The sequence below is a fragment of the Nanorana parkeri genome, unplaced genomic scaffold, assembly GCF_000935625.1.
Source record: "Nanorana parkeri isolate BGI_ZX_2015 unplaced genomic scaffold, ASM93562v1 scaffold162, whole genome shotgun sequence".
NCBI lineage: Eukaryota > Metazoa > Chordata > Amphibia > Anura > Dicroglossidae > Nanorana > Nanorana parkeri.
The window spans coordinates 198,722-209,232 of NW_017306430.1; the positions used below are offsets into that span (position 1 = coordinate 198,722).

Here is a 10,511-nt window from a genome sequence, read left to right on the forward strand (position 1 = left end):
GGAGGAATCATGTTGCCAATCCCCACCCTATTGTGGCTCACTATTCTAGTGGTGACCTCTTTAAAAACAGACAAGGTGCGGCACTTATCCTGAATCATGAACCACTGATGCAGTTAAAGAACCCAAACTCCTCCGAGCCTGCTCTTGTACCATACTCACACTAATACTCACTGATGACATGCTGGTGCAGCCTTTGCAGCATGGCCAACACTGAGTTTGAGCACATGTGGGTGTCACATATCAGGTTGACAGACAACTTGTGTTTCCATTGCATTTCTGCCACGCTAACACTTGCAGGGTGCGACCACTTAAAGTTCCTCACACTCTTCTTGCCTGATGCAGGACCTCCTGGAAACCAGGGTATTTACTCAGGGAATGCTGCACCACCAGGTTGAGGACATGTGCCAGGCAGGAAACATGTGTTAAATCTCCCTGTTGAAGATTGGCCAGAAGGTTCATGTTGTTTAATGCTGTTCTTAAGATGGCATGGAGTAAGCCACCCCTCTGTCTGGTTTTAGGGAGCTGCTGGAATCTCTTGCCCAGTGTGCCTCCTGTCTCCCAGGCATACCAGTTAGAAAACAGCATGGCAGCATTTTGCCCGGGTCATTGCTTGAGCTCTGGGATGCTTGGGGGGACTCGTGGTCCAGAGCAGTAGGAGGATAGGGCCATTGAAGATGACGGAGTACAGGTAAAAACATGCCCAACACCACCATCTCCAGAGGTATGCCCTGTCTTTAGTTCTAATGAGTGCCATCAGCAAATTTTTTCTTCTGTACAAAATAATGGGGGCTGGCTACCTGCCACTGTGATGTATCACAGGCCATGAACTCACAAAAAGGGGGCAACTCCAGGAGCTGGAATAGGTCAAATGCAGGACATAGGAGTTACTCACAGACATTTTTTGCCATTAGTTGCAGAAAGGCACATCTGTCTGGTCAATGATACTGCTGGAGACAGCAGAATGTGTGTTATAAAAGTATGATGAGGTTCAAGCCTACACTTCACCCTACACCAGCATGATCCTATGCTGACCCTCTTCCCCACTTGACGTGGCCTAAGCCTCTGAAACCCCTTGTGAGACTTCCCTATCACTAGAGGTCACATATGTTGCAGCAGATGGTAATTCTTGTGGGGGAGGGGAGAGAAAATCTTAATGTCTATTGGTATAATTGAGGGGATTCTGCCACCAAGCTTTGTTATGTCTCATCGTGCATATGGTACCCAAATGGCTGGTAGTTTTGCTATGGCTGATAAGCTGCAGGCAGAGGCTGCAGAGCACAAGAGTGCTGTAGGAAGAAGATGTGTTAAACATGGCCCATACTGTGGAGCTGTGTGACCTGGCCCTGGGAATAGCAGTGGCAAATACTTATGTGGGGCAGAGCCATTCTGCTGGAATAGGGAAACTGCTTCTCCCAGTTCTCTTGAGTAGCCTGATAATGCTGGAAAGTGCATTATAGGTCGTTAGTTGCTATGTCAGTGAAATTGCTCATACGTTTGGTGTTTCCATGAAGTGCACAATGGTTTGGTTTGCCACGAGCCCAGCTTGAACCTTATCTCTAAAAAATATGCCTGAAAGCAGTTGGACCATGCCAGCAGCACACCAAACCACCTGTATCTGTGTCTTTGGCCATCCTGTAGTTGTATAATTTGCTGTGCCCCTGGAAGAGTCACACTCTATAATTAGCTCTGTCATCGTAATCTATCTATAGCAACCTCTAGCAGCCTACCTTGGCTTAAGTCAGATATGGATGTGTGTTCAGTGCTTTTTTTTTACACTCCTATTACATATTGCAATATTAATGTTCATTACAACCAGCAGTCAGTAGCAGATGGCAAACATCATCAGAAAAACAGCTGCCTGCTCAATATCAAAACTCTTAAGGTCCCCATATACAGTAGTCACACACAGTAGAAAGGAAATCTGTCATGAAGGTGAATGCCTGTTGCAGAAGCCTCAGAGGATTCAAAAGCAGGTTTAGCCTATTTACAGATTCCTGTTTAGCTAGTCAGCCCATGGTAGCTTATCAGTGCTTGCAGTTAGTGCCTTAGAAACAAAAACACACAGCATGCCTTTTTATAATACAGTTACAAAGGATACCAGACTAAAAATATCTTATTCATTTATTAAACTAGATATAATAAACTATGGTTTAAAAGGTTTACGTGTGTCTGTGTTGTGTCTGTGTTGTGCGTGCATGTGCGCGTGTGTGTGTGGGGGCGGGGGTACGTAATTGAAAGAAATGGGGGTGCTTTTTCTACAAATCATGACTGACAGAAGCCAGAAAATAAGGTTTTCCCCAGATTAGTAAGATAAGAAAACACCTTAACTTACAGGGAAACTTCAAGTACCAGCACTACTCCTTGCAGACTAGACATCACCGTAACTGTTTAGCATGCTTTGAGGACCTGGAACTTCTACCATGGCTTCTTCTTCTGCCTCACACAAATTTTCATCTGAAACACCATAATGCTCTTTAGTGATCCAGTGATAGGATACATTAAGCATTCTCTAAATCCACAAATTAAAATGTACCTAGGGATATTATTCTGAAACTGCACTATCCCCAGGTGAAAGAAAAACTAATGACATTCAGCAAGGTTCTTACCCTACAACCCACAGTCCAATCTTTGCAGATTTGCTGCAACTCACCCTGCACACCTTTTTGCCCAATCGCTTATGCTCTGTATCATCTAAACCTATTTAACTTTATGGCTATTGGGTTATGAATCTCAGTGTTTTTTAATAGAGTTTCAGCAGACAAGGGAGCCTATTATTTCTTAATCCTATAAATGTCTGTGAGGGATATCATTCATCTAGGTCATGGTGTAGCTAGTGGTAGTTAGCCACATTCAACTGGATTTGTTTTATAATGCCGAAGATATTCCCTAGCTTATCCAAGCCCTTCTTCGGTTCTAATGAGTGTCAGGAAAACACCCCAGGAATTTATATCATGACAGGTAGTTGCACAGACACCTAAATCCAATCATCTTGTAAAGGCAGATGTTATTGTTCAAGAACAGAATGGGAGGTGTAAAAGATGAGGAACCACCATGCTCTAGTTAGTGTCAGGAAGGCTGTTTAGGTGGTAATCCTTTGATTTGCATTGCTGAAACTGTGAATTTTAGAGGTGTTAAAATAGCATTATATGTGGAAGACAGATGGTGTTGAAAGTCCCCACCCATGTTCTAGGATGGTTGCTTCAGACATAGATGGCCTCTTTCGGACCTCTTGCAAAACAGTTATTCTTTCAGTCTAGGTTGTTCAAGGATTGTTGTTTCCAGACATAGGTGACCTCTTTCAGACCCCTTGCAAACCAGTTGTTATCTTTGTCTAAAATGTGCACTTCACTGTCCTCAAAAGAATGTTCCATTTCCTTTAGGTGTGTTTCCACTTTTGCAGCCAAATTAGAAGAAAACCTATTTTATCATTGTTACATGTTACGATTCACATAGCCTAAGCTAAATAAAATAAATGTTTCTTGCAGTTTAAATTGCTTTTACTTGGGGTAGGGAAGGACTGTAAGGGGTTAAAAAATTCCAATCCTGGCTTGTCCATTGCATGTTAATGAAGTTAATGGGAGAAAAACAATCCCCAAATTTCAGTCCTAAGTGTCTTTCCATAAGAACAGATCACTGTGAAGCTGCTCAGAAAAACCTGGAATCAGCCATGTAACCTGCTGCAGCCAAACATCTAAAAAGGTAAGAAATATAAAAAGAAAAATTGTTTCAGTATGCTGAGTGAATAGGACCACGTAGCAAATAACATATAGAGGCTTTTTTTATTTGACTGCATAAGTGGAAATACACTTTAAGATGTAGGAAAACTGCCTTGACCTGTAGACTTTGCCCTCCTATTTCGGGTCATTCGTTTGTTGGGAGGTTGTTTTTTTCTCTCCAGGGTACAGGTCTTTGCATTCCTTACTTCACTGCACTGCATATATCAAGTTACTTTATTTGTGTTCGGGTTTTCGTTTTTCTTTTTTAATGCACAAGTTTCTGTGTCAGTGTATTACTGGGCATGGAAGACACAGGGATGCAATGTATGAGTTTTTCTGACACTCCAGCTACATATGGAATGATTAAATCACTCCGTGTGTTCAGCTTCGCCCACCTGTTTTTCAGGGTCCTGGTCCTGTGTTTTTGCTTGACTTTGGGGATGTTTTAATGAAAGCCCAGTCTGAGTAGTCACAACATTTCCTATAAACGTTCTTCAGAATCCTAATATATGAGATCTGAGATAATGGCTATAATAACCTTTCTACACTTAGCTTTCTACACTTAGCTTAGCTTAGCTAAAAACATTTACAGGGTTATTCAAAAAAGGCTGAAGAGTTTGGAGAAGGCAGGAGAAGTGAACAATCTAGAACAACATTACTGAACTGGAAAGTGAGCTGAATTGGAGACTTTTTCCAAATCTGCTATTTTGGCCTTGATTGTTCACTTCTCCTGCCTTCTCCAAACTCTTCACCCTTTTGTGAATAACCCTGTCAGTGTCAGTCTAACACCAAAAAGAATCTCAAAATCCAGGTTCTGCACGTCCCACCTCAGGTAGCCTACAATCCTATATTACCTTATTGAACAATCTAATCTCTTAGCCATTGAACTTCATCATCACCTGAAGTTCACAATTGCATTTCTATACCATAACTTCAGTAATCTGGGTCACCTGGGTCACCTTTACCTACAACAAAGAAGCTGTATATTTTTTTATATAGTTACTAACTAGATGTTTGCTCACTAAATTTGAACACTGTGGCTGGTATCTACATAATTTACTACTGTGTTATCAAAGTAGAACTGTAAATGCCAGGTCCGTATGGCATACTGACCTGGCCAGCTGGAAGCACTTTTGTAGGTCCGTATGCCATACGTCCTTGGCAGCGAAAGGGTTAAAAATAAAAATAAAAAACCTGATTGTATCTACTGGGGATTGCAATCTATGTATTAGCAGCTCAAATGAGTGAAATTACCTTTTCATGGAGCATTATATGGTTTTCCACCAAACTCCAATGGTTTTCCTTGCACCTTTAAGGCCCTTTGTCCCTTTACTTGTGGCCCTATGTTCAGTTATTATAACACTTGGTCAAAAGCTTAACTAACTTTTATTAACCATGTAAGTATTTATTTACTTTATACTGGGTCTGCCACATGGCTAAACATATTCCCAATATAAAATAATACAAATGCCATGAGAGTAAAGGAAATATTTTGTTATTTTAGTACATCCTCTAGGGTCTGTATTCCACTGCATAGATTTGTGTAAAATACAACATAGTACTTAAATTAAAAATGCTATATAATTTATAAACAGGTTAAAGTGTAATATTTAAACTTATAGAGCTTAACTTACACATTAGCTCTTTCTAAGGAACCATATGAAACACTTAAGCAAAGATAACATATACTACATTTACAGCCACCCTCTCACCTGGTTTCTGCATACTTCATCATAAAAATAATGAGTCCAGAGATGATCACAGTGTAGCATAGTTATCCACATAATCAGAATTTTTTAATTGCTATAGTACACTGTGATACTTTCTGATCTGAATTCAGCAGTGAATCTCTGTCTTACTGAGCTAGACAGAAATCCTTACTGACTTAAAAGCCTGTAAGTTATAGAGCCCAATAGCTCAAGTTTAAATTATGCACACAACTAAATAAGCCAGAAGAGTAACTCACCACTCTAATCCATTCCCTCGTCTTGCTGTGTATTAACAGATGACCTAATGCCGTGTGACACAAGTGTCATGGGTACACCCTGTTTTAAATGTTTATTTAAAAAGTAAAAAAAAATCATAAAACATAATTAAAATAATATTGTTGAAAGGTTAAAAAGTTAAATGTTGAGCAGCTACTTGAAGTACCCGCTCTCCCTTTTCAATCATTAGACACAAATAAAAAGTCTACAGACTTAAAAATCTTAAAATCTTTGGAACCAGAGTTTTTTTTCTGCAACTCCCACTTTCTGGAATTCACTACCTGGTTTATTCAGGCATCATTCTCAAATATTTTTAAATACAGGCTACAAACTCACAGGTTCTGCATGGCACACGGGAGCAAATACCTATAATAATTCCTCAGTATAATACATGTTCCTCTTGCCTGTCTATATGGACTATGGGAGAAAAGTGCATCATAACTGTTCAAACTTTCTTAGAGAGAGCAGAGAAAATTTAAAACCCCTTTCAATTTTTTTTGCTCCACTGTGTTCTAGAGGCACAACAGGAAATGAGAGAAAATCTCTCCAAGGTGAATGGAATTCCCATCTTAAAAACTGTCATAGGAACAAGTAACATTTTTACTTATCTCTTGCTTCAATGACAACTCAACATTTTTGGATTTCTCTAGACCCAGCTGCAGCTCTCCCGCTCCTTGCTTCTTCATCACTGCTGTATTGAGAACAAGAGGCAGATATCCAGTGGGGATTACTTAGAGAAAAGCTACAGTTTATGAGCTATCAGTGCTGTGTTACATCTTCTGCTCAGCCAACGTGTACAAGTATTCAGCCACAGAGGGATACTGTATATGCTGGGAGATCCCAGTTTGTGTTAAATCTCAGATACATTCCAGTAAAGGAGTTCAATTATATGTATCTTGATAGCCACATGACTGAACCCTTGTATACAAAGTTTGAGCAGCTACTGCAACCTTCTCCCCAGTAATCCCTGCCAGCTTTCTGTGAAGTGACCTAGAAGCAGGAACTGATCCAGCACAGAGCAGAATCTGACTCTCCCGGAAGTGTTGAATCCCTAAGAAACTTTGAAGGCTTAGAAAAAATAAAATAAAAGATGTTCAGAAGAAGCCATCTGCAGAAATGTGAGAACAGACTATGCTCTACTGTGGCAATTGTTTAAAGCAAAATTGTTTTTAACCCATGCAGTGGGACTACCCCCGCACTGCAAGAGTTCACTGCCCATTTTCATCTATGGACTAAAATAAAAAAGTTACACCTACCCAATCCTTGAAGTCTGCATGCTCTTAGATTGGTCCTTCCAGCCTCACTCCCCCTCGGATGCAGTGGTCTAAGGATCCTCAAGTCATCACGTCAAATACACTGTGTATTGGATGTGAGGATGCCGAGGCACATCACTGCATCACTGCAGCATAGGAGGAGAGGGGATTGAGGGAGTGCTTTGACAGCCAGCTGGCTCAGAGGTTCGAGTAAGTACAACTTTTTTTAATTTCAGTCCCTAGACGAAAACATATTTTGATAATTTATTTAAGATTTATTAATTTTCAAGTAATAACAAATAAACAGAACATAAATCACATAAAGATATTCAAATATTATTAAACAATTATTGAAAAAGGCATAAATGACATGAGGACACTCATGTCAAATAATATAAGAAAAATATTAAGGATATTTTTTTAATATTAATTAATATTAAATACTTTTAATATTAATATTTAAAAGTAAATGAAAATAATTTGGATTGAATTGCAAGGGCTAATAACAATTTTGTCTGATTAAAATGAGATCTCATTCTGGTGACAGGCCCTTTTTTTGTAGTGCTTTAGAGTTTACATATATATGTCTAAATCTATTTCTTCAACTACTTTTATATTGCAGGCACTGGAGCTTACATCACGGAGGGAGATCATACTGCCAGATGTTCCTGAGCAAATACTCCATATAGTTGGAAGCTGCATTCTTATTATTGGCTCAGTTGGTGTGGTTGGAAACCTGCTTGTCCTCTATGCGTTCTATAGGTACTTCAGAACATTATTACAGTAATGTGAAAGAGATCAGCTTGATGTAAACAATTCAATCAATGTGCATTAATGAAGTAAAAATACCGTATCTGTGTATAGTATATAATAATCTATGCTAAATGAAACAGCTTTTTAATCCTCTTACCTCCCTGTTAAATTAAAACGGTATACTCTGCACTAATGTTCAGTATCCAGAGACCATGTGATATCCAGGGAAAATGGGATGTATGTCACCTAGTAGTGATGTATATCATTGCCGGGAACAGTATTTTTTCACAGCAAAAAGAGGTACTCTTTTACTTAAAATTATAATATAATGTGTAATTATAATGTGAATTAATAGCTTCAATAAAATGTTACCTAGTGAAATCAACTAGGGTTGCTGTTTTTCCATTCATTTTTTTGTATCCTCCAGTCTTCTTCCATTTCCTTAATGATCTGTAGCTAATTAGGCAATATGTCACAAACATAAATAAAATAAATAAATTAAAGCTGGAAAAAGGTAATGAAAAATAAATCATTTGCCAAGAGGAGTAGGTCTATGTGTTATTTACCCTTGCAGTGCGGGGGAAGCCCCACTGCTCGTTTATGTCTAGGTGCTAAAAAAAAGGTAGACTCACCCGATAATTCGGGTCGGCTTGTTCTTACACCAGTCCCTGGAACCTCTCTCCCCCTCCTCTGCAGTGGTCTAAGAGCCCTTCTATACAAGTGTATAGACATGAGGTTGCTGAGGAACATTCCATCTATGCAGCGAAAGAAGCAACAGTCTTCTGTGACTGGAGAAGCAGGGAGTTTGCTCAGCAGTTTGGGTGAGTATAACTTTTTTTAACATCTAGACAAAATCAAGCAATTAACCCTTGGGGACAGGGGTAGCCCCACTGCAAGTGTTCATAAAATATTTATTTCCCCAGAGTTCTTCTTTAAAGCTTTAGACACAAAACTGGTAGCCACCACCATGGGTTTCAAAGAAACGCACATGCAGCTAAATGTAACAATAGAGTAGCTATCTTCAAAGAGGCAATACATTCTTTAATTTTGGCTTAGAGCATTTAGAGATTCAGCTTAATAATTTTAAAATATTGTTTTAATGAAAAGAAAAACTGCATGAAAATATACAGAAAAGATACTACAAAACAGACAGTAAGCATCAGCAAAATAAACAGGATTAAAAGTGAAAAGTACTTTTGGTCTTTGGTTCTGTGCAGATTCTAATTTGCTTGGAATGTAAGTCCAATCTGGCGTAAGTCATGGACTCTCAGGAATGATCCTTAGCATTTCTTTATAGTTTCAATGGTAAGGGAGAGCTGCTGATCTGTGGAAACAGACATCTCTTCTGGCTCTGAAGAGGATGTTCACAGAATCAACATAACCAGTTCAAGGGTCTGAGGGGTGTGATGAAGGGGTTTGAAGTGTTTATGATGTTCAGCAGACACACACTCAATGCCAATTTTTCTAAATGCATCTATATTTTCATCTGACAAGGTTTTGCAATCTGACAACCAACACATTATGGCACAACTTGAAATCACTGCTTGACTGATAATGAATATGATACAAATCCTAATATATTCTGTTAGCCTTGTGATATAGGCATGTTAACTGATTGTTGTTTTCTTATACATTAGTGTAACCACTGTAATATTCAGGGCAGATATGACCCATAGCCAGCTGTATCAGCAAATAAACTTTTATTCTTATCCAAAAACAGTCAAATAAAAACGGCTTATATTCAGCACATACCAAATTTGGCTCAGCGCCTGTATGCTAAGTCAAACCTCAGGGTTACTGTCCCAGCCTCAGGGTTAGAGTCCCAGCCTCCAGGTTAGGGTATGGACACAAATGCCCAGCAGTGTCTCGGTAGACTGTATTCCACAGCTTAACATGCATAGCCATGTCCTGCTCCAAACACTTCCCACAGTCACCGACTGACTGGCTTCCTGTTCTGTTTTAACACACCCTCTGGCTGGTGGGTTAACCCTTTCGTTACCAGAACTGGCTGTAGTCAGGGATGGAGGCTCTGTCCCACCCAAAATCTTTCTGAGCCTCCGGATTCCGGGACCCATTTATATTTAGCAACTCCGGGATGCCTGCCTAGCAGTTTCCCTTACAATGGGATTTTCATGTTTGAGCGTTTTGTAGAGCGTTCGTAGAGCGTTGAACGCGCGGCAAAACGTACAGGTGTGAACCAGGCCTTAAGCTACTCATAGCTGGTTTTGAGTTTAGCTTAAACATTTCATCAGGAGGAAAAGGTTTTTGGTGCATTCCACAATTTCAGAATACTGGAAAAAAAACATGTTATTATATATTAATACATTATTACTGCCTCTCTTCCTCTCTGGCATGGTCAGTAACGGATCACACAGTAATAGGATTTGCTAACACTTTGTGAACTGCCAGTATGGAGGGGCAGGCTGAGATTCCCCACAGTGTGGGCCTGTTGTTGTTAGCTAGTCTCACTATGTTATTCCAATTCTGCTAATGATAGCTTAAAGAAGAATGCACATGAGAAATAAAAAATGAGATATTTGTATATTGATTCATGTAGATATATCCAACATTGCTTGTACAAAGAAACATTGAAGGATTCTGCAAAAAAAACCCTTATCCTACAGAGCAGTGTGGTTGCGTGTTGGAGGGAGGAGGGTGTGCTGTCGACTACACTAGTTCAGAATACAAGGTGCCTAATAAAATGGGACAAAGTGCTACAAGAACTTTGGCTTTTGGGGGACAGGATGAAGAGAAGAAATATGGTGAGATTACTTCTTTAATCTCTCATGTAGTGCTTAGTGAGC

General features: G+C 39.6%; 1 protein-coding gene across 1 annotated transcript in view; it reads left to right on the forward strand.

The window, feature by feature from the left end:
• The first annotated feature begins 200 nt into the window (after positions 1-200).
• LOC108785432 (melanopsin-B-like) overlaps positions 201-10,511 on the forward strand; it is a 43,063-nt gene continuing 32,752 nt past the window's right edge. Inside the window, exons 1-3 of the mRNA XM_018554495.1 lie at positions 201-360; positions 6,218-6,252; positions 7,577-7,716. Of these exons, the coding sequence (XP_018409997.1) occupies positions 201-360; positions 6,218-6,252; positions 7,577-7,716 (335 nt within the window). The remainder of the gene's footprint in view (positions 361-6,217; positions 6,253-7,576; positions 7,717-10,511) is intronic.